The sequence below is a fragment of the Cyrtonyx montezumae genome, unplaced genomic scaffold (genome assembly GCF_038088225.1).
Source record: "Cyrtonyx montezumae isolate F1298 unplaced genomic scaffold, pur_monq_1.0 scaffold_12, whole genome shotgun sequence".
In the NCBI taxonomy this organism is placed as follows: Eukaryota; Metazoa; Chordata; class Aves; order Galliformes; family Odontophoridae; genus Cyrtonyx; species Cyrtonyx montezumae.
In genome coordinates this window covers 5853437-5877985 of record NW_027071848.1, presented here as the reverse complement: position 1 = coordinate 5877985, position 24549 = coordinate 5853437, and the positions used below count along the sequence as shown (strand labels likewise).

Here is a 24549-nt window from a genome sequence, read left to right as displayed (position 1 = left end):
ACTTTTGCAAGACATCATATTTATTATAATATCATATTGAAGATACTTATATTTTTTACAGTATTGTTCAGAAATACACAATATAAGAAATACTGGGAGGAGAAGGGACCTAAATCTAATATTAACCAAAATTATTACCATGGAAAGTTTTTATACCATTAAGAATGTCAGTGAGAGATTTCAAACTACCTTAAGCTCCCCTGAAAATAAAAGAAAAGACTAGACATCTTACACGTAGAAATTACACACAAAAAAACCAGATGCCTACTTTTTCTACTGATCACGAAGACATTGAGATCCCAGGCTCCCTTATTAATTTGAATTGCTCAGAGTTCAGGTCCTCATCAAACAGTGCCTTGTCCAGATTGCCCTCACTACTGAAAATACAGAAGTCAAGAAGTGCCCAGCACTGCACCCACAAGGGGTAAATTTCTCTTACCACTCTCTACCCCAAGGCAGGCCAACACTTTTCTGACTGGGCCAGGAAAAAATCAGCAATTTGATTCCAACAGTTCAAAATCTTGAGGTCATTTATAATTTTTAAGAAAGGTTAGTCAAGTGAACTATTTAGTCAAGCACACTGTAGAATAAGAAGCTTTTTGTCTATGACAGGTACAAAGAATGACTTATTAAACATATATAGAAACTGAAAAAACAAATTTCCTTAGAAGGGGCTGCACATTTTTAATTCAGCTATGACTCTAATTTATTGTTAGCAGTTTTAATTCATGAGCTAGATGAGGGATTAATTCCTTAAACGTCTTAAAAGTATGAATGTCAGATTAGAAAATGAGCACTGTGGGACATCTCAAAGTACATATCATCCACATCTTTAATCCCAGTAAAGTCATGCTGGAAAAAAGTATTCTGCATGAGAAAGAAGTACTCTTTTTCTTGATGGCTAGAATATCAGCATAGTCATTAAACCAGTATCAATATACTTCATCGTTAGTGTATGTTACAATATCAATGATGTCTGTCCCTTAAAGGAGATATACAATACAGACAACTTTTAAGTATTTCACATCCAAGCAATACAACTTGAGAATGAAATTTGTCCTTAAATTACTAAATTAAAAAAAAAGTTAAATTTCACTGTAATGAGATGTAACTTATTTTGCTTATTTCTTCAGTCATAGTGTTAGACTGTTAGACTTCAAACAGTGTGTTATTGAAATGAGCTGTCATTGAAAAATATTTATTGTGTAATTATATCAACATAATACTAGCCTACACTGATGTTAACAGCAAATGAAAGAGAAAATAAGAGAAAAATCAGTGCAATCTATAACATTATCATTAAAGAATCTAACTCCTACATACCTGAATTTACTTTATTTTTTTTGGTTCTCTGTAGGTTGTGACCTCATCCCAGTCCAGTATCTCAGATGGGGTGATCCTGAACCAATTGCAGCAGTTGTTTTTGCATGCCTGGGTCTGCTGGCAACCTTGTTTGTTACGGCTATATTCATAATGTACCGTGATACTCCAGTGGTCAAATCTTCCAGCCGAGAACTTTGCTACATCATTCTAGCTGGCATCTGCTTGGGTTACTTGTGCACTTTCTGTCTCATCGCAAAACCTCAACAGATTTACTGCTATCTTCAACGAATTGGCATTGGTCTCTCCCCAGCTATGAGTTATTCTGCTCTAGTAACTAAAACCAACCGCATTGCAAGAATCCTGGCTGGCAGCAAGAAGAAAATTTGTACAAAGAAACCTAGATTCATGAGTGCCTGTGCCCAACTGGTTATTGCATTTATCTTGATATGTATACAATTAGGCATAATTGTTGCCCTCTTTATAATGGAGCCACCTGATATAATGCATGATTACCCAAGCATCCGAGAGGTCTACTTGATTTGTAACACCACCAACTTGGGTGTTGTAACCCCCCTTGGATATAATGGATTATTAATTTTGAGTTGCACCTTTTATGCATTTAAGACAAGAAATGTCCCAGCTAATTTCAATGAAGCGAAGTATATTGCCTTTACAATGTATACCACCTGCATCATTTGGCTGGCTTTTGTGCCAATATATTTTGGAAGCAACTACAAGATAATCACCATGTGTTTCTCAGTGAGTCTGAGTGCCACGGTGGCCCTTGGTTGTATGTTTGTGCCCAAGGTCTACATCATCCTTGCTAAGCCTGAAAGGAATGTACGCAGCGCGTTCACCACATCGACTGTGGTCCGCATGCACGTAGGGGATGGAAAGTCATCTTCGGCTGCAAGCCGCTCAAGCAGCCTGGTGAACCTGTGGAAAAGAAGGGGATCATCTGGTGAAACACTTAGGTAAAGTCTGCTTATGTGTGTGTGGGGAAGTTATTATGTTCTTCTGAGGGTTAAGTAATAGTAATAGTAATAATAATAATAATAATAATAATAATAATAATAATAATAATGAAAGGACAAAGGGAGATATATTAATTCCCTTTACCTCTGTACTGGGGGAGGAACAGGTCCTCTTTCCCACATCTGTAACAGCTACAGGTCTGATTTAGTCAAAATGTGCAAAAGCAGGGCACAGGGCAATGGACAATTACAGGGATGGAAGCACTGGCTAAATCAATTGTACACTTATTGCAGGAAGGGAATCAGTATCTTAGGAAGGAGGAAAAAAAAGAATAAGAAATATTACTAATTGCCTTGTCCTTAATGCACTCATTTGCAAACTCTTTCACTTGAATGGATTGCACAGTCGCTGTATTTTTTCTCTAGTCACAGCAGGAAGACAACAGTGTGGCTGCTAATGCTACACAATCAAGATGGAGTAGCCAACACAAATGTCATCATGAGTGGCCACTCAGGCATCTGAGGATTTGTCTCATGTGACTCTTCTGTAATGCCTTTTCTCTCCTATTTCTTGATTTTCCTTTCTTCTATTATCTCTCCCTGCCTTCTTTCTCTTTGTCCCACCTATCTTCTTTACCTATCTTGATATCTTTTCCTATATTCATCTTCCTAACTCCATCAAAGTCAGTTGCTCACAGGCCCCACTCTTGATACTCTTCCTGCCATCAACCAGATACCCCTTTGTGAGCTATTTCTTTGTTTCTTCCCACAAAATTATCTGAATTCAGTGATCATGAAGACAGCTTGTATCTTCAGTATATAAAAATCACAGTGAGTGAACATCTAGGGGAAAGGAGAACTCTGAAGTGGAAATACAGTCCAGACTCATAGACTGTGAAGGAGTACATCCAAGGCAGTGGTTCATTTACATCATTTGAACTCTTGCACTTTTGATATGGGGGTGATGTAGGTGATTTTGGGTAATTAAATTATTAGTATAAACAAGGAATTCTGCCTGTATGTATGCAGGAAAAGTGGAGGACGGAAATCTTGTAAATCCTTGGGTCTATATGCCTGGCGTATAAGTGCCAGGAAGCTGTATTTCCCTCCTTGCTGAAACATGCATGGATTTTATGATTGATAATATGAATATTTCTTGATATGTCATTGTTCACACTGAATTGGGCTTGAAGCAAGGGCAATTTGTAGTTCAATTTCTGTGTGAACTACAATTTTGACACAGAGGAGAATTTTAGTTTTATTATCCAGAGAACAGATTATGTCAAAATGATTATTTGCTTCTGCCAGATTATTACTCATGATTCTCTTTCAGTGATTTTTAATTAATGCAGAAATTGATGTTTTTTTACAAGATATACTTACTATCTGCAAACAACATTATCTTCCAGTTCATTTCCAGGTGAAAGGTAGGATGCTGTTTCAAAATGATAAGTCCTGTATCAGCTTATGTGATGGTTACCTGAAATGTACCTCTCTACAGACTCTGTGTACTCTTGTAATCTGAGGTGTTGAAGTTAGGAGCACTATAACTACTTCTGGGCTGGTAAAAGAGGCATACTTCATAGTGTCCTCAACAGGATGACATTCTTCCTCCTTGAGATCATTCTTATCAACCCTCATTTTGGTTGCAGAACTTTCTTGCCAACTTGCAACGTTTTTCCTGGCAAGAAGAAATTACAGATAATGGGAAGATCTTGGGCTTGGGAAGGATTTGTTTGTCATCGGTTTTGGTTCAGTTTTAAAAAATATTGCTCTAAAATACTTATTCTATTCTGAAGAGTAAGGAGTGTCTTAAAGACAAGATGTATTTTCTTCTTTTTGAGGACTCTGTTTCCATTTCTTTATGCTTCCATGTGTAGAGTACACCTGCAGTACATATTTATTAGTAAAACATAATAGATTGTTGATTGTGACTTCTTTTTCAGTAGCATTGAAAATAGGATTGAGAACATCAGATGCATTTGTGTAGGAATGCAGAAAGCAGCACAAAGCTGATATATTGGCATATTTACCTACATATAATAAAACTAGAGCATTTTATCTGACATTTGGAGAAAAGCTTTTGTGCCACCAGCATTACTCATCAACGATTAAAACTGCAACAAAATGCCTAAGCTAGTTAAACTGTGATGGAGCCAATGAACTTAATGCTTATCCAGTATTTGTCTGAAGGATTTGGGAATCCAACATCAAATCGATTTCCTCAATTATGAGAAATTCTCTAATCAATGTCTCTTTAGTTGCATGAAAGAAAATGAAACAGAGTCCTGGAACATACTGAATTCATTTAAAATGCTGCTCAGGATTTCACTTGTGTCTGATATCAAATCCAACAGAAAAAACAAAGCCACTTTCAGCCTCAGTTCTGCGCACTGTAGAGCATGTGAAAATAGAATATTCAAATATTTATTTAAAAAAAAAATGGTGCACAAAGTAATATATTTCACAGTATTATCCAGTATGATGTTCACAATCTTGTTTGGATAGCTTTTTCAAGTAAACACTGAAGTACTCAGAATCAAAAGAAATATGCACTAGAGCTACATGGTATTATTTAAATAGCACAGTGGGGTTTTATTTAAGAGAGTGAGTCACTGTTGAGTTTTAAAGAAACATGCTATTTAAATCAACAGCACAGAGAGGAGCCCCTATCATTAGCATTTTGCTTCTTGACACTAATTTATAGCAGTTTAGTATTGCATCAAATCATTGTCAAACAGATAATGCCAAGGCTCCATTCAGAGCTCTCACATCAGCTGCAAGATGACATATAACAACACTGTTTTTGCCTAAATAAAGCAATACATCTGTTACAGTCCTAAATGACTTTTTGCATGGTGGCTGAGTGCTGGAATGCATCTTCACCAAAATATATTCAGGGGCAGAGTAAAGCTATTGATTACCCAATGAAATAAAAACCATTTCAGTAGGCTATTGTGAATCAGTCCTAGGCTACAAAATATGTTCTACCATTGTTTCAAAGTAAGGCATTGTTTCTACTTGGACATCAATAGAAGTGGTGCCACAAAGAAGCATAGCTGCAATGAAAGGGTAGGTAACATTTGGACAAGGGGAAGAGTTTTAAACTAAAAGAGAGGAGATTTAAATTTGATGTCAGGAAGTTTTTCCCTGAGAGGGTGGTGAGGCACTGGAACAGGTAGTCCAGACAGGTTGTGAATGCCCCATCCCTGGAGACGTTCAAGGCCAGGCTGGATGGGATCCTGGGCAGCCTGAGTTCATGGATGGCAGCCAAACCAGGGAACTGGGGTTGGAGCCCAGGTCCTTTCCAGCCCAAGCCATTCTATGATTGTATGATTCTGTGAAAGCGATATGACCTCTGCAGAGTGGCATCTGGACCTTCTGTTTCCAGTTATTTTACCTGTTCATTTCAGAGGAACTAGGAAGAACATAAATAATTTCAGCAATATCATTCTACCTTAAGATCACAGGGATTGTTATCACGTATGAAACAGAAGTTTTTGGAAAAGTCTGAAATATGTACTTTGTTTGTCCTCTTCTTATTCTCTGGTTACTCTGTAAGATAAAGACAGTGCATTCCTTCTATGAGAGTTGCTACTGTGCTATTTCTAGCCAAGACTGCACACTAGAAGGTCTTAATTTCACTAATTTGGTCTGAGATAGAGCAGATATTCCCGTGTTTCTTTTACATTTCCAGTGTAATTAAACCATTGTAGGTGTTCATCTCTTTTGGAAAACAACTTTAAATGGTTCAAGCCAGAGACACTTCATTTTCCAAGCTTATAATGTCCCTTTAAACACATGCATCCCTCAGCCTGCAAAAAAGCAATTTTCCCTCAAAACATTCTGTCCCAACCATACCTGGGTAGTATAGTCTTTCAAATCTTATCAATATTCTTTGCTCTACTTTTGCTCCAAATTCTTCATAGTGCATGCAGTCTATGCTCCTGGTCTCTAGTTCTCCCACTACAGGTTATGAAAGACACAGAGTTCCCTGCCCTCAGCTGCTTCTTTTGGTGGGTCTCCAACCCACCTTAAGGGGCTGTTCTGTCACTTGAGCATCAAATTCTGAACTGCTCTCTCCTGTAACGCAAGGGAAATGTGATAGAAAGATGGTGTTCTGTAGATCAAGCCATGACCTGAATACAGGGAGCAGGGCAGTTCAAGCAGTGAGGTGAGAACCTCTGGAGGAAGAGGAAGCACCACTTTAATACTGAGGTATGGCACTATGCTTGAAGATTATCATAGAGTCATAGAATATCCTGAGTTAAAAGGGACCCATAAGGATCATCGAGTCCAACACCTGGCTCCACAAAGGACCACTCAAAAATCAGACCACAAGTTTGGGAGCATTGTCCTCGTGATCCTTGAACTCCAGCATCTTGAGGCCATGCACACCACCCTGGGGAGTCTGTTCCATATCCATTACCCTCTGGTGAAGAATCTTTTGCTGATATACAACCTGAATTAGAGCTGTAATTTGTCTGCATTCCCATTTATTTACATTTGCAGTGAGACTGAGAGGCAGAAGAAAGAAATTAAGGAGCTGTAGGATTTTTTTAATTACCAGTTGACAGTTCTGCCTATGAGTTTCCTGGTTCCCATGGGGAAAAAACGATGAGCAAGAAGACTTTTCCACTGGACTGGATTCAGCCTCAGACCACCAGTTGTTATAATTAGTATTTACATCAGAATGTCCCAAACTGTGCCATAATGAAGCATTGTGGAAACAGGTGTTTACCATCACACTGTGCACTTTATTTTCTGTAAGGAGTGAGTGTTTTTTTCCTCCTTAACTCATCTCTCTTCTTTTACCTCTTATGGCTGATACATCTGTTTGTTACAATTCAAACAGGATATCTTTTGATCAATAAAATAAGACAAATACCCTTGGATTAGCTTAGAAGCTACCAATCATGGTTTAAAAATATTGCAGTCAGAATACTATCATACACCAATATATTGTATCTCAGCATCACAATCTTGAAATGACTTTTTTTCTGAAGATTGAATTGAAATTTCTCAAACAGAAGTAAAAATTCAGAACCAAAAATTTCAGGCCTGAGCTAACATGAGAAGTAATCTTAGCTGTTACATGTACTTCTGAAAAGTCTGACTGTGACAATGTCACAGTATGATAATAATAATCATCATAATGAGGAAAATCCTGAAAAGGCAATGAGTGTCCAGCCAAATATGTCTAGTAATAAACTTCTGCTCAGTGTGTGTCCTATGTTGGTGTTGTTTGGAGTCAAGGAGTTCAAAGATACAGTCCATACAGTTTCTATGGCCCAGAAGTCAATTGCTGAGTGGTTGAGGGACTTATTCATAAGTCATAGAATCATGAAATCATTAAGGTTGGAAAAGGTCACTAAGACCATCTAGTCCAACTATCAACCCCTTAGTGGGTAGACTGAAATCATGGACATCAAGTTGCAAACAAATGCTTTTATAATATATGTATGGATAACGGAATGAGAAAATCTGTTATATATATGAAAGATTATGCCTCAAGAAGATAAGAATTCTGTGAAATGAAACACAGTGGTTATCTGACGTGGAGATCTTAGTGCTGTAAAGGTTTTATCAGGAGGCCTACCAGTCTGAGACAGCAGTGTAGAAGAAAGATGGGGGGAGTTTGCTGAAAGCTGGAGTTGACTGGAATTTGAGTATGCTCTCACTGAGAAAGATACTGATTGTGAGTTCCTGCCACTGCATATTCTATGCAGACACATTTCTTACAGTACAAAGGCCAATTTTCTCTTAATTTATATTCAGCACAAGCAATTTCTTTTACATATTTTGAATAATGATAGAAATAATGCCACAGTTTTCTTCCAAACTCGTATGAGAAACTTTATACTTACCATGCTTTGGCAGGGAAGGGGTTATGGGTTCATACTCAGCAATATTCACAGACAAATTACTGGATAGCTCTTGGTGAAAATACTGCAAGTGGTTTCACTGGATAACTCTGCAACTTAAGAGTATAGCAGAGGTGATAACCTCATGATATTGAACTCGTATACCACTGCCCATAACAAGCTGTATTATCAGTCTGTCAGTTGGGCCAGGATGAATTGCTTTCCTCCTGAAGCCCAGTGGAGCCATTCTGACTTGTATAAAACAACTGATCAGAAAAGGCAGAGTTATTTTTCAGCCTAGTAGAAAGAACAATGATTATTTATGTCAGACAATGACCAGCCTAGGTCTCTTTTGCCTTATAAGTGTAACATCTATCAAGTTTTATACTAAGTTTACAGTGTAAGATTTTTACTGCTCTGTTTTTATCTCACTGAAACAAAGAAACAAAAAATTTTAAAAAAGATTTGTTTCTTTATAAGTTGTGAGAGGCAGCAGTATTATTCTATATCTTGAAATTTTATAGGCAAATCATTTCTTGAAGTCTTTTAATTATATTAACTCTTGGGGGTGAGGGGATCTGTATCTAAACAGGAGATTGTTAAACAATGTGATTTAGGAGAACTAATGCTTAAGAAGTTGCATTATAGATATGGCATGCACCACCTCTGAACTTTAGCAGTGACCAGCATTTAGCCATTGCTCATCTCAGCATCAGAAATCCCATTGGAATGTGGAAAGTAAAGTCCTACATAAAGAAGGAAGCAAAGACTACCATAAGGCAAAATAAGTCACTGAGAGATTATCATGTACCAAAAAATCTCCCGAGTTAACAATTAACTTCTACAGATGTTGTTTCAAAGGGACCATGAACTACAAATTGCACAAAAGCATTTGGATGACTTTGTACTATAAAACGGTGGAAAAAAAAGTTGAGGGGTAAATCTCTTACATGATGTAATATCATTAGAGAAGGTAACAGTTTACATGAGCTGAATGTCTGGCTCGAAGATAATTTTTCTTATTCAAAAATAAGTCACTTGTAAGTGACACAAGATATAAGTTGTTTGCTTCATGGCCTTGCTAAAAAAGAATTTTGATGTGTGCAGGAAAAAGTCTTTGGTTCTTTAGGGGAAGTGATTATTCTTTTGACTGATTATTCTGCATTAATTAACTAACCAGTTCCCAAAGGAATAATTCTAAGCTATTTTAATCTAATATGCTACAAAATGTAGATTGTGAGATTGCTGAATGGTTTAAGTCCTTAATTTTTCTCTACAAAATCTGCTCCTGGTGTTTTTTTCAGACAAGCTTGATGCTGTGATTAATTAAACTTCAAATACTGTGAAATGACTGAAGAATATTTAATGTAACTCAGTGAAAGTTATTAGGTATGAAAGATTTTGATGAATTGTTGCTAAAACATTCCCTCTGTACAATGAATTTATATTATTGACTGCCCTGATCACAATGAATTTTAATATGTGTGCAGTGTTAGTGTTGTTGTTTTGAATTTTTCCCCTCAAATTTAATTAAAATACTGATTGATTGATACATATTGTTTGACTGCATTGAATGAGCACATGTATTCAAGCTTAATCTTTTGATTTATTTATATAAGTAAGCGTCTCCATCATTTTGAATCAAATCCTATAGCTGAACTGTTCAAACAAATTTGCATTGTAAACAGTTCCCTGTCTACTCTTCCTCAAATATGCTCTAGATGGAAAAATACAACCTTGTTAGTGTAATATATATATGTATATATATATATATATATATATATATAATAAAAAACAAAAACAAAAAAAGAGGAAAGGAAGGAACAGTGATGATGGGAACAGCAGTTTGGTGTTTTCTGAAGCAGATGAGCTGAGGTAGATTTTACTGTTTTTTAACAGTAGTGTCGATTTTTTTTACCTTGATTTTTGTCTTCCAACCTGTCTCCTGAAATTCCTGTGGCAAAGAAATGTCACCACATACTGTATCAATATTTCCTTTATCCATCATACTAAAGAGCATCCAGACAAGCCATTCAAATGTTCGTATGCCCATTTTGTCTATGTATATACACACGTGTTGTGCTGTGTATGCACAACAGATATAAATCCTGTTGCAGAATACCATCTGGTCAGAGCAGATATTTTTCTACCAAACCAACTTCTGGTTCTTTCCAGAGGATATATTGATATGAACTGGCATTGTATTTAATCGGACAGGAAAACTAGGACGTCTAGCCTCCTTCCATGGTCCAGACAATTCATGAGCTTGTCTACTCTTATGTAAATGGCTATATGAATTATAATAAAGCCAAGGGTCAGCTAAAATATATAAAACCAACAATGCTTTTACTTTGCTGTAGTTTTGGTCACAGCATCATATAGTGTAGTGATTATCCAAAATGCTGACAATTTAGGACTTAGAACACAATTATGCATTGACAAAAACTTAAATCATTTTACAGTCCACAATTCAATAACGAGGTAGCAGAAAAGGAACAGTTCAAGATCTAATAAACACCTAGCAGAGATGCAAAGCATTAAAAAAATAGCCACCTATGAAATACAAGATACACAGGATGACTTAACAGATTTAAGTAAGTTAAAAAAGGATTCGAATAGAGAAACCTCTTTCTTGTAAGTCAACAAATTTGAAAGACTGTCATGTTGAAATTAAAGGCAAGCCAAGATGGGCCCCCTTCCATCCATTTCACAAACCTAAAGAAGTTTCTAACATTCATAATCCTTCAGAGCAAATGAAGTGTAACGTCCCTTTTCAATATATTGAATGAAGTAATGGATAAAATAATGAGACCTGCCCATGCCCTGTGTAGTTACATAAACCTGTAAAAGAAAGGACAGAAATTGAAAGTAGGCTGAGCAGAACAACATTTTGTGTAAATAAGATGCTAATGTACAAAAGTATTATAGAAGTCTTTGTCCAACATCATGTCCCTTCTGGAAAATGTTAGATAAGCAAACTGGCCATATTGCACTGTGAGTATATTCTTCTTTCTTTGTTACAGTATAATGCTTTGTATATCACACTTATTTTAACCCATCAGTTGCAATTATGTACAAATGTTTAATTAGAATAAGTTGTTAAAAAAATTCTTGAAGAGAAAATTAATTAAAAATGGACTGCAGGTCTTAATTATGCATTCGGCTTTAAAAGGGTTTGCTTAACAGAATTATGCTATCAATGGGAAATGTTTATATGCTGATTTTTTAAAAAAGAAGCAATTTTAGTGTTTCATACTTAATGATTTACAATTTAACAATTATATAAATGGTAACTAGCTGAGACCTCTTTAAAAGTATTCAGGGCAATGGGATGCAATATCAAAATAGCATGATCAGCCTTGTAGAGCTTATTTTCAAAATACAGTACGTTTGCAGTTCAAAACAGTCCCTGCAGTAATAATCCTAAATATTCTTCATAGCCCATTTTTAATCCATTTATGCAGAAATCTTCATACACATTCTGCCTTATCGAGTCTAAAGGTAAGCCCCAACTCTGCTGCTATGAAATACAAGATATTCTTCATTTCTTAATATCAAGACCAAGTAATTATGCAGGAGAAAAATACTACTTGTACATAAGATCTGATATAACTAGGCCTGGAAAGGTGGACAGCTTTGTGATACTCAGTAGCCTGAGTGTTACAAGTGTACTAGTTCCAAGGATAAGCATGTTGAAAAGACAAGTTCCAAGATAAGCATGCTGAATAAAAGCAATGAAGAGCAAAGAGATGATATTTCATCAGTGTACTATAAAGCTTTCTGAATCTCCTCTCTTTTCCTCTGCTCTCCTTCATTAATTTCCCTTTTCAGTGATTTAAAAAGTTGTGCTTGAGGCTCATTTCAAAATGAAGAAAATTAGAACTTTGAGATTGAATTAATAGATGTTTCCTGCTTTGATTACTGTTAACTTACAGGGAAATGTATGATTCAGAAATAAAATCTGATATCTAATGCTGCATTAGATGATGACCTAATCATGACCCTTACATATTCTGAATCCTGGAAACCTTCTTCATGCTGAACACTTTGTCTTTCCATTCTGGTTACGTTAAAAACCCTGCACAGGTTAGCTGCATGTTTAGGGTTTATTACAGCTTGGTCACTTTCATCATAATTGCAGGGATATTTATCACTGAATGAATGACCACAGAGTAGTTACTTTAGGACACTCTAGTTACAACATGCTTTTTCTGATGGTTATTTTGCTCTTGAGTGGATGACAAAACTTGAGAGGTTCACAGCAATCTATCTGAGATCCATTATGCTGACTTCTATGGCAGTGAAATGTAGGATAGGGAATGGGGCATTTTCTTTATCTGTGTCAGAAGCATACTAACCAGGGGTTCTTCGGAATGGAGTCACAAAGGAAACTTTCCCTTTTGCTTTTCTTCTGTTGGCTACTTTCTAGAATTCAGCTTATTATGGGATATATAGGATCTCCAGATTCCTTCTCTCAGTCTTTTTCTCCCACCTTCTTGGGTACAAAGTGCCTCTTCTGGTTATCAGGTCTAAAAGCAAACATTTTCTCTCTAAACTCTATATTCTTTGACATCTAACTCCTCCACACCAACTTTACCTTGTTTTCTTTCCTGTGAAATTTCCACACATTCTTCTTTTCTTTTTTCTTTCTCTCTTGCTACCCCAATTGAATTTGTATGATCCAGTTTGATTTCCTTTGTATTTTTCAGTGCATTTACCTACTCTGTAAGCCCATCCTCTTTTTCCTCTGCCCTAGGAATCAACTTCCACTTAATGTATATTTGTCCTGCGTGAGCTTCATGCCTGTTTGGGAACACAGCACATACCGTCCTGTGGATTGACTTAAAACCTTTGGTAGCCAGTCTGCAAAGCTCCTGTTGTTCCTTCTTTCAGTAAGGTTACAATTTGTAAATGAAAGAACTCCTCTGCACGGAGCACATCTCTTTTTACTGTCTCCAATTCATTCGTGGGTTCTCTAACCTTCTTCCTCATTATTTATACAAACTGCACTACCTCTGAGGATCTACTGTAACTGCATCCAAAGTAATACCTTACTTTGCGTTCACTCAAGTTATTTCTCTTTACAGGGTTGTTGTCTTTGAGGTATATTTTTCTATCTAGTTCAGGTTAATAGAAAGCAGTAAATAATCCATTTAGTCTGTCGTGCTGGCAGTGTTAAAATAAATAGACTTCTACAGAATTTTGTTAAATACCCACGATACAGCTTAGAGTACATAGGAATGGAATATCACAAACAAGAATTTGAGATATGATAAGATAACAATCTGCTGCAGGAATTTTGCCCAAATTTTATTCAATAGATTTTTCAAAATGCAGCACAGGAATTTGCACAATTAGGGCAAAAATCAACACTGGGAAGAGAGCCAATATAAGATCTCTGCAAAGCTCACATTGCATGTAAGTGTTCATAGTGTAAATGATGACCTGGTCTTATCCTAGTACCCTGTCAGGGGATTAGTTAAATCCTCAAGTAATGAACTGTTCATCCAAGTAATTTCTTATTGAAGTTCCAGGTACGGTATTTCAGACATTCATAGTACTGCACTGGGCTCTAGAGTTGGGATTGCTTCCACTTGACTTCATGTATACATCTCCAAGTCATCTCTTATTGCTAATGGAGTTAAAAAGGCCCTTTCAGGACATGATGAGTCCAAGCAAATTTTAGTCAAGTGGCCAACAATGTTGGTGCTTGTTTTGGCAAGCTGAGGAACAAGTCAGAGAAAGAGATTAACTTAGGACTGAGAACGTGGACACCAGCTGGTTTCTCATTGCTCCTTAATTATTGTTTGACTTGTAGTGTTTGGCCTTCACATTTTGGTCTTACTCCCCAAATCATTAACTGTTGCTGTGTTATTTATTCTGTAGAACTTTTTAGCTCATCCTACATTTATGTACATGAATAAATGATGAGCACCTCTCCTACACAGCACTGTTTGCTTGAGCACAGTCCTGTGGTTTTCATGCCTCTACTCCACTGCTCCCACAGCTGCTTTGCACTGTATCCCACTGCTGCCACAGTAACCCTCACGTGCATGGCCCTTTGCACAGCAGCTGTCGAAGAAAGCTGAGCACACAATCACTTATTTCTGTTTGCTCCTGTTGTTGTCGTGATTTATTAGGTACAAAGGCAGGAGACTGGCCCCGCACAAGTCGGAAATAGAGTGTTTCACCCCAAAAGGGAGTATGGGGAATGGTGGGAGAGCTACAATGACCAGGTAAGCCAACAGCAAGTGGCCTTAGGTCAGTGTGCTATGTCTGTGAACAAGAGGAGCAGCCCTGGGACAATGCCAGCCCAGATCCTCTCTGTAATTCCTGTGCATCCCATATAGTATGTCTAGAAAAAATATATATCTCTAAAATAAAACACACGGCCACTGCTGATTTCTGTGTTTCATCTAACTGCAAAAAAAAAAAAAAAAAAAAATTCCAAAAAAAAAAAACAACCCAAAACCAAACCTGCACTGTGTTCATTTGGATGCAAACCACATGTCCTGTGTGATGTTGTCATTATATGGTGCTTTGGGGAGGAGAAACGTTACACCTGACACTAACCCGGTAGGCCAGGGAATGAGAGACACCACTCAAACATGGAGTGAGCAGCTCCACAGCTCCTTGGGACTGGAGGCTACACTGTGTGTCTAACCAAAACACTGTATAAAAATAGATAAAAAGAGAAATGAAAACATTCTAGTATGAAAATGTTGGTTCTTCTCAGTCAAAATGCCTTGTGGGAAAGTGTTAAGTTTCACAGTGGTTTTAAGGAAAGTTTACAAAATCATTTTAAATAGAGCTCTGAACGCGTTTTAGAACTTTCTCAAATGCATCTAATTTAGATATTTCTTTTTGTCAGACATTATATATTGCATAACATTACGTTATATTAAAATCAATGTTATGAGTTTAATTAATATTATGTACTACCTTTTTAAGTGTTCCTGGGATTAACTGTCTTAATAAGGACATTTTTTATGTTTTCACAATGAAATACTTCAAATGATTCACTTTAATTTTGTGAAACATTTGAATATTTCAACTGTTCATTTCATTTTGAATCCAGTCAGATTTCCAAATGCTGGACGCTCCCATAGGACGAGAAATCCATTTCTCCATGAATAAGCTACATATATACCACAGTTAGTTAAAAATCTAAGTAAGAGTATAATTACTCCTAATAAACATTTTATGACTATGTTGCACTCTACTGCAAGTTAGAAACATTTGGTTTACTGTTTATTAAAAGATCTTTATCGTCCCCTGTAATGTTTTTGTAAATGCAACCGTAGAGCACATCACGACCAAATTACACCTTTACTTTTCCCAAGTGTTTCATCACAGGTGGATTTTATCACTGCAGGAGGGCATTCAGCAAAGCACTCACACTGTGTTATGTCCCCTTTGGGTACTGAAAATCCACTCATGTACACGAGGCTCTCAGCAGTAACACTGCTGAGCACACAACTGTGGGATTCTGCCACTTAGGTGACGTCAGGAATGCTCATGGTGCACCAAATGTATACATGCCTGTTACTTTTTTGTCAGCTGGGATTCTGGTGGTCATCGTGTGTGTATATGTCCAGATATTTATCTTTTTCCTACATTCCATCGCCTTTGGTGGTAATTATTCTTCCTTTTCAAGCTACCTGGAGTTGCTCCATAAAAGAATTTTGAAGAGCAGAAAAGTACATGTAAATGTCAAACAGCTCTATGTCTTTGTACAGTATTCGTCTCTGTTTTGCCCAGAAATATATATACGCTTGAAAAACTTCTTTTTTATATTTTATATCTTCACAGTGAAGAATCTGTTTGCATTCCAGAATGTAATCGATCTGAGTCAAGTAGAGATGAGAAAGAGGTTCCTGTTAAAGAGGATGCCCTAACAGGCAAAAAGACTGGAAACTGTGTCAGTCTAGTAGTGCCACAGCAAGACTGTCAGCTGCAAGACCTACTCAAACAGTTAAGAACACCTGCTGCTTCACAGAGAGTGCAATTGCGTTTGATGGCTGTGTTTTGTTGTCTCCAGCCACAGTGTCCTGGCCAGTGGTCCTGTCCTATTTTGTGAGCTAAGCAGAGTTGTCACTGAATAGCCTGGGAACCTCCCCGGGAGCAGAGATGTTGCAGGAAGGGAAGTAGGTGCTATTCTTCTGTCTCTGTCTGTAAGTACCAGGCCAGTGCTGAGCATCACTATGATGAAGTGCAGATGGGAAAAGACAGATGCAATCATCTGACCACATATTTGAGGTCCCTCCTAACCCAACCCATTCCATGATACAGAAAATGAAAAAATCTCATCATCTTTTCTCACTTGTACTGTAGAGCCAATAAAGAAGTCCCGTGACACTGACAAAATCCTGCTTACATTCTTTTAGCCTAAAGAGGGCTGTACAGCTTCAAATGGACAGGATTTTTCAGCTCATGTGCTCGATCCCTAATGCAATATTATTTTGGTGTTCTAACCCTAGCGTGGATATTTTTCACATTGCTGTCTAATTATCCCTATATAGATGTCCCAGAAATAGCTAGGATATTTTTCAAGGCAAAAAGTGACAGAACGCAGTAAATGAGCACACAGTGTGATGCTTTGAAAGGCAATTTCTGATTAACAGAATTTACTGCATCCTACATCACATTGTTCACATACATCAGTTAAGATCTATTACAGACTTGGATGTTTTATGAAGCTTTCTCAAAATAGACATCACAACATTATTGTATTCAAATTTTGGTTTAATTAAATGCAACAAGAAACAGTTTAATTCATGAGTAAGTTTTCTGCTTACAAGTCTCTTATGCTTAAATACCCCTGTAATTATTTATCAGGCATGCCAAAGATCTGAAGTTTTTCCAGCCTGCTTTCCAGAAGACAGAATTCAAATCAATCCTTGTCTCCTTGTCTTGGGATATATAATTAGGAGATTAAAACCTTTCTTTACTTTTCTTCCTTTTTTTTTTCTGTCTCTCTTTTTTTTTTTTTTTTTTTAATTTTCTTTTGCACTGCTTATGCTTCTGATTTTGGAATCAGTAGTAAGCTGACATTTCCTGTTTTTCCCCCATTTCAGTTTTGCACCTTTAGCAAGTTGTCACAGAATCCCATGATAGAGCATCAGCAGTTAAGCAGTGTCAGAAGCATCTCAATAAGAAGGGAAAGAAGTTATATCTGGTATCAAAACTCTCCTTGCATTTTGGATCATGACAGTAGCCATTGTAGAAGTGTTTCCTTCAGATACCATCACTTCAATTCCCATTCTAACCAGGCACTGCTGAAAGGTGCCAGTATTGGTGTCACTGGTGGCTGTGCTAGGACGTTCTTGGCAAAGTTTCTGTCTGTCAGCAGTCCCTTCATAGATTAAAGTCACTCTTGCAAATGCCAGCTGCAGTTTCCATAGGGTAAGGAGGTGATGACTGATTACAGACCAGGGAGTAATATTAGTAAATGCCCTTGCTGTTGTTAATAGAAAAGCAATTGCTTTTGTTTGCAGTGTAATTGCAAAAGATGTTTACTTATGGAATTCAAATCAGGACAAAATAAGTTTTTACCCTGTATCATTCTTCCTTTGTGTTTCACTGTTATTTATCTCCAGAGAACAGACAGCATGGAAATAACTTAAGCTAAATGACCCGGATGATATTTCTGCGTGACAGAATTGGCCGACACCCAGGGAAACAACTGTGTAGACATGTAGAGATTTCTCCTAAAGCTATTTAAATAAGAAGAAAGGAAATACTATAAATCATTAAGAGTTAGAACAGAACTGGTATAGCCACCTTATGTTTCTGCACTCAGTTTAAGCCAGTTATCCTTCTCTTTGGGAGCTGGACTAGATGCCCTTTAACATTCCTTCCAACTGAAACCATTCTGGCTCAAACCCAGGCTGGATGGGGTCCTAGGCAGCTTGATCTGGTAGGCTTTGATCTGGAACCAGACCAAGGCAGGGGGTTGGAACTGGGTGGGCTTTAAGGTCCTTTCCAATCCCAACCATTCTAAAATTCCATGAAATCCTTCTTAGGCAGAGGAATTGTATCAATGAGTCCTTAATGAAGTTTCATCAGAGGAGTCTAAAAGGGCTGTGACTTCTTACTGCAAGTATTTATTTGCAATATCAAGACTTCACCTTGGCAGAAAGCTACAGGGAGATGAGGTGCTAAAGGACTTAATTTAGTAGTTGGGTAGAGATAGTGATAGGAGGATGGTTGGACTAGATGATCTTATAGGTCCTTTCCAACCTTATGAACTTATGAACTTATGAACTTATGAACTTATCACTGACAGCTGCTTCTGCAGGAAAGGTAGAAGAAATTCTGCCTTAAGCATAGGATGAAATTGTCCTTAATAAACTGTCTTGCTCTGCACTATGTTGGACCTATACCTTTACTACCCCACCTTCAGAGAAAACAAGACATTGCTTTAAGCTGGAACGCAACACTCTACTTAAGTCAAAGAAATATCTAAGCACAACTTTGCCAGCAAATCTAACCCAAAAGATTAGACCAATGAATGCTCTGAAACATGAACTTTCACCTTTGGACATACAAGTTAAGTAATTTTAACTTATTACTTATCAGCAAATTACTTATCAAACGAGAGAATAAGTGACTTATTTTCAAATTACATATGGTTTCAGTGGCTATCCCAGTGCTAGTCCCTGGGCACTCTCCATCAGAATTAATTCTAGCAGCTTTAGGTAATTACTAAGAATGGCACACTTGCTAGAACATGAGGGTTTTCAGCTGCTGTCTCTGTCAGTTCCTCTTTCTGGTTTTCCTTTCTTCTGCATTTTGAAGGGCTCAAAACACTCAGTGTCTGTGATGGCAGCTGGCTAAGGAAACCCTGGTGGCAGAGCTATGCACAGTCTCACAATCATATCACAGAGCAAGAGATCTGAAACAAAACTTAAGTACAAAGGAAAAAGCAATCTATTCCAGATGGATAGGAAAATAAGAAGGAAAACAGAAAAAGAAATGAATATATAAGAGGGGAACATTTTTCTTACCACCTCAGGGAATAAGAAGCAGTTAATATCCCTTATGAATACAAAACAGAGCCCTAAAACTTAAATGACTCTAAAAAGCAAGGCATGAAATGAGAAACAGTACTAATTGTTACTCTGTCAGTATGGACAACTACAGAGGAAATACTGGAAATATTCGAAAGCTCTCATTTATACCACTTTCATTTCTTGTATTGTGGTAGGTCTGGCAGGCTGGGAAAAAAGCTTAGCTACCAAAATCAAAGCAGCTTTTAGTCAAGAGACAGGAAAAGTAATTACTATGACTGGCTCTGAGGAAATCCTTCTTTTACATAAAAAAGCCTAATTAACCTATTGTGAAAGCAATGGAAAAATATGCCACACAAAAGATATTACAGTACATATGTATTACCACTGTTTTGGTTTGGAAACTGGAGTTTGCTCCTCTCCAGATTTGATCTATCCTTTCCTCTACTCCAGGATTCTGCCAACAAGAAGGACAGAGCAGGAAAATAGAACTTATATTCAGCCAGACTTAGTGGAATTCTTTTATGAGCATGAGGATGTAATTCTGCTGCTTTCAGCTGAGGGAGATAAAATCTGTTTAAAAAAAAAACTCTAAATATTTACTGATATATCATTTCCCATCTCTCAAAGGGACATGGAACAGCTGGTCATAATAAATGTAAACAATTGGTTGTGATATTCCATTAGTAGGCATCATAGTCTATGTCCCTAATGTATCTTTATATCTCCGTTTTTAACTTGTGTGCATTGCAGTGGTTTTCAAATGACAGAGTAATATCATGCAGCTAGAGCAGGATCTTAAAGTACTGCCCCTGAAATTTACCTCTAACCCAGCCAATATGTGAATATAAATGATGCTCCTTTCACATAGGTGATAAATGATCAAATGATCACTTGGGTGTTGATTTTGTGATAAACAGTTTAGCATGATGAATGGGATGAAACATTTGTAATTCCAATTACTGCTGTGCAAACTGATGGAATTTTAACCTCTGGGTTCAATTTTTATTGATAAACTGCTGCTTGCTACGTATTTAGGTTTCTTTTTTCTTTTTCTTTCTTTCTTTTTTTTTTTTTTTTTAATATTAAGGAATTTGCAGTGAATAATGGTCAAATCTTTCAGGCTTTTGTCCAAAATTTACATCAGCCAGCCACTGGGTCTCCTTTAGGGCCCCAGGCTCTCTTTTAGAGCCACACATTTGGCTGATTACATTTGGGCACAGCACAAAGCCAGTAAATGAGTGCATCAGCCAAGACTGTCCAAAAATTAAACTGGGATTTAGGGGATTGGTAACAGTTTTTCCATTGAATATGTAACTGTTATCTGGATGCATCCCTTAATGTCATCCTTTTCCCATCTGAAGCTCCTCAGACTCATATCATACTTCTTCCACATTGCTCCAGATAAGGGAAGGGGGAATATGTTCCTTTCACAACCTCTTAGAATCTGAATTTCAGGCAACTGAAAATGCCTACATGCCTTTAGTGCTCATGAGCACACATAGAGCCATAGGGTTTGAACTTCCTTACTGAGACAATATCTGTACTCTGGAGGACTGCTAGAATATTCTGCTTGTGAGAAGTGGTGCACAGCCAAGCACAGATTTCTTTGAGCAAGTGTTTCTATCAGCAACTTCTGCATGTAAATAGAATTTACTTGGTCCCTGTGGCAGATAGGTCTGTCACAAACCCCTCTGAGCTCCAAGCTCAGGAAAAGAAGCCACAGGTAGAACACTCGGGACTGGAACTAGGCTCTCTTCTTCTGCTAGGTCAAGGTAAGAGGGCCAGATGACCCAGCCTCCTGGTCCAGCTCACACTGCTGAAGCTGAGGGGAAGACTCATCATCAGCAGCATACCAGAGTTAAAGGCAAGATCTCATTTCCCAAAGGAAGCTCAGGTCTCAGCATGGCCAAGGAGCTGGGACTCTCAAATGGCTCTTGGTACTTACTGAGTCCCTGCTAGTAAAAGAAGCACACAGTCCTCAGAGGCATCAATTTTCCTCTGAAAGACAGAAGTCTCAGCTCCCATTCAGCTCAGAATCACATCCACAGAGATGCAAAGAGTTCTCAGTGCTCAGTTCTACAGGTTAGATTTTGCTTTTCCCCCTTGCTCTGCTTGAGGTACAGCAAAGGGGGTATCTCAGTGACAATACACAAGCCATCAACCGTTCTGTCTGTCATTTTGGGGGTAGCTCATCTCTCAGTCTAGCCTGTCTTAAAAGATCCTTTGTTTATGTTGTCTTCATCTGCTGGACTTTGTGATGCTGCTTTTGTATGGAAAAGAGTGTGTTGTGTTACATGACCCATTGTAATTCCACGTAGTATAAAAACGTTTTGTTTACTGTCAGCACACAACATCTTTTTTAGTTGCCTGGAAGAATTATTAAACTGATAAGAGTGCAGCAAGCATCCACACGAAGGCTGGTATGAAGTCATCTGCGTTGAGTGAACTCTGTGTCTTGCATACTGTTTCACTGCAGGCTAACATGTATGAGTGTTATCTCTTTCAGAGTTGAAAAGCAAACAAACAACAAATTTGTGACACTTCACCAAGGTCTCCAGTGTGCTCATCTTTCCAAAAACTCTGAAATAGCTGTTGCAAAGATTTTTGAAATGAAAGTGAAGTGTTTAAAGTTCTGTTGCCATGTATAAATAAAGCATGTTTATCTGTGTGTGGAGGTTATGCTTTTCTTGTAGACATCATTTCAGAGTCATTGTCTATTTCAGCTAAGAAATATTGCTAATAGTCTTTTTTAATCCCAAGAACTATAGGTTAATGTATGCAGAGCAACAGCCCATCAGCCTAAAGAATATATAAAAAGAAAGGAGTTATTACATACTGCGTTTTTATATCTTTTTAATGCAGCTGGCTTTGATCTGTAAGAACTTTCCTTAATCAGTAACAGTAGAAAAATAAGCAACTTTGATAAAAACCCAGCCATGATGGGATCTGAAGAGAAATGACCCTAAGAAGATTCAGTTTAGAGGAGCATGGGCCAAAATGCTTATTGCTGTCTTCAAATCCATGTCTTCCACCTACTCCCTTCAAGCATTTACCTCTTCCTCTCACTCTTCCACTCATCCCTCAGTCCCACAGTCCCTGCTGTCACCAATCAAACAGAAGGAAAACCATCACGATGCTCAACTCCCCTAAAAATTATCCATCTACACTCCAAGGGCAGCAACAGAGGGGGCAGCAGTGGCCATCAGCTAGTAGAGAGTAGTCACAATTTGATGCACAAGTGTCCTGTGCAATCAGCTGGTCCATTCTGCTTGTTTTCCTAGCTATAAATCTTCGATGTAGATATATTGCATGGCTAGGCACACATAGATATAGGTTAGATATAGGTATAGAAAAATGAAATTACAGGAAGCTACGTAACGAATATAACGCATATCCATGGTATAGGTACAGTGATTATATTTTTATCTTTGATGCAAGTTACCATCTTATTTCTGTTTCCAGCTCTAATGGAAAATCAGTTTCCTGGGCCCAGAATGAGAAAAGCAGCAGAGGAGCGCACCTTTGGCAGCGGTTGTCAGTCCACATCAACAAAAAGGAGAACCCCAATCAAACTGCAGTGATCAAGCCTTTTTCTAAAAGCACAGATAGCAGCCGACATAGTAGCAGTGCTACATTTCCTGAGAGCAGTGCCAAAACACTTTATGACGTTTCAGAAGCAGAAGAACAACACCCAGCTCAGTACCGACCACAGACTCCCTCTCCTATCAGCACCGTGAGCCACAGAACTGCCTCCGTTAGCCGAACAGAAGATGATGCCCCCACCTTCCAGACCGAGCCTCCACAGCGAAGCAGCTCCTCACAAGGCTCCCTCATGGAGCAGATCAGCAGCGTGGTTACTCGCTTTACCGCCAACATCAGTGAGCTGAACTCTATGATGCTTTCGACAGCCACTCCAGGGACAATGGTGGCCACTCCTCTCTGCTCTTCATACCTGATCCCACGAGAAATCCAGCTCCCCACAACAATGACCACGTTTGCAGAGATCCAGCCGCTTCCTTCCATCGAAGTCAATGGCGCTTCCCAGTCAGCTAGGAAACAATCAAACGGCAGCGTCAAAGAAAGCACTGCAGAGACCCCCTCGGCAAAGCAAGACCTTGAGGAGCTGGTAGCTTTAACTCCTCCTTCTCCTTTTAGAGACTCCGTCGATTCTGGAAGTGCATCTCCCAGCTCTCCAGTTTCTGAATCAGCTCTCTGTATCCCATCTTCCCCAAAGTATGACACACTCCTTATCAGAGATTACACTCAAAGTTCTTCTTCGCTGTGAATGTAGTTCAAGACAACATTGGATCTCAACGACTACAAGCAAGTAGTGAGGGGACAGCCAAGCCTTCAAGATCTCCAGTGTTTATGCAGATAGGGTGAGAGGCATTGGATCACCTTGTGAGAAACAGAGGAAGTAGTGGAGTTGCTTGATAAGTGGAAACATCAGATTAATTATGCTGTTCTAAAGACGATAAAAATGATGACTCTTGGCAGATTATCGTGGCCTTAAGAAAACATGGGCTTTTCAGAAACACTGAATCTATTTTTGAGGGCTTATAAGGAGTCTGTTAAATCAGTTACATACCAAGTGCTTTGCTTTAGTATCACAATGAACCGTGTGTACAATATGTGAAGGGGGGGGAAACAAGATTGTAAACAACTGTACAATGGCTTGTTTGTTTACTCTGATTCCTTACCCAGAAGTGAACCTTGATCTTTTATCAAGAATAGAAGACCAAACATTGAATGTACATTTTCTAACAGACTTAAATCTGGGACCAACCTATCAAGTTTTTTTTTTTTTCTATGAAGATCTCAAAAAGCAGTAATGTATGCTCAATAACTACCAAACTTTTTGCTGAAGCATATTGTGTCTGTGATACGTTACACATGGATAACACTAAGCTGAGGCTTTGCAGTGAGTGACTGCAATACGGAGGGCTTTACAAGTGACTTCTCAACCTACACATTTGTTTATGAAATTCTCTTCTACCAGTATATAAAAAAAATCAATTTGTTAACATTGGATTCACCTTCACAGCAACAAAACCCAAGGAAGATTTCCTGACTATTTCACCGTGATGCCAACTAATAACGAAGTAGCAAAAAATATTTTCTGGAGTACTGTTTTGTAATTCCCTTATCAGGGCAAGTTGTTGAGGTGAATATTCTCTTTCTAGCAGCACTATCAAGCTATATCATAGCTGCATTCCCTACTGAAATTAAAACATTTTTATGGACGTTCTTATGCTAATGTTGCCAGTTAAAACACTTATTCGGGCTCCCTTAGTCTTTGCTTGCAAGGAACAGGTAAACACTCTCCTAAGAATTTTCTTCATCTTTGTGAACGGCAGTGTTATAAGAGATCAA

At 38.0% G+C, this 24549-nt stretch overlaps 1 protein-coding gene across 3 annotated transcripts in view; it reads left to right on the top strand.

Moving 5' to 3' along the window:
* Positions 1–23950, top strand: part of GRM5 (glutamate metabotropic receptor 5) — a 226811-nt gene extending 202861 nt beyond the window's left edge. Inside the window, exons 7-10 of one of the 3 annotated variants that reach the window (XM_065729971.1) lie at positions 1358–2297; positions 14302–14397; positions 15974–16135; positions 22639–23950. In XM_065729971.1, the coding sequence (XP_065586043.1) occupies positions 1358–2297; positions 14302–14397; positions 15974–16135; positions 22639–23461 (2021 nt within the window). In that variant the 3' untranslated portion in view covers positions 23462–23950. The remainder of the gene's footprint in view (positions 1–1357; positions 2298–14301; positions 14398–15973; positions 16136–22638) is intronic. The other 2 variants (XM_065729972.1, XM_065729973.1) reach the window with 2 other exon arrangements.
* Positions 23951–24549: the final 599 nt, after the last annotated feature.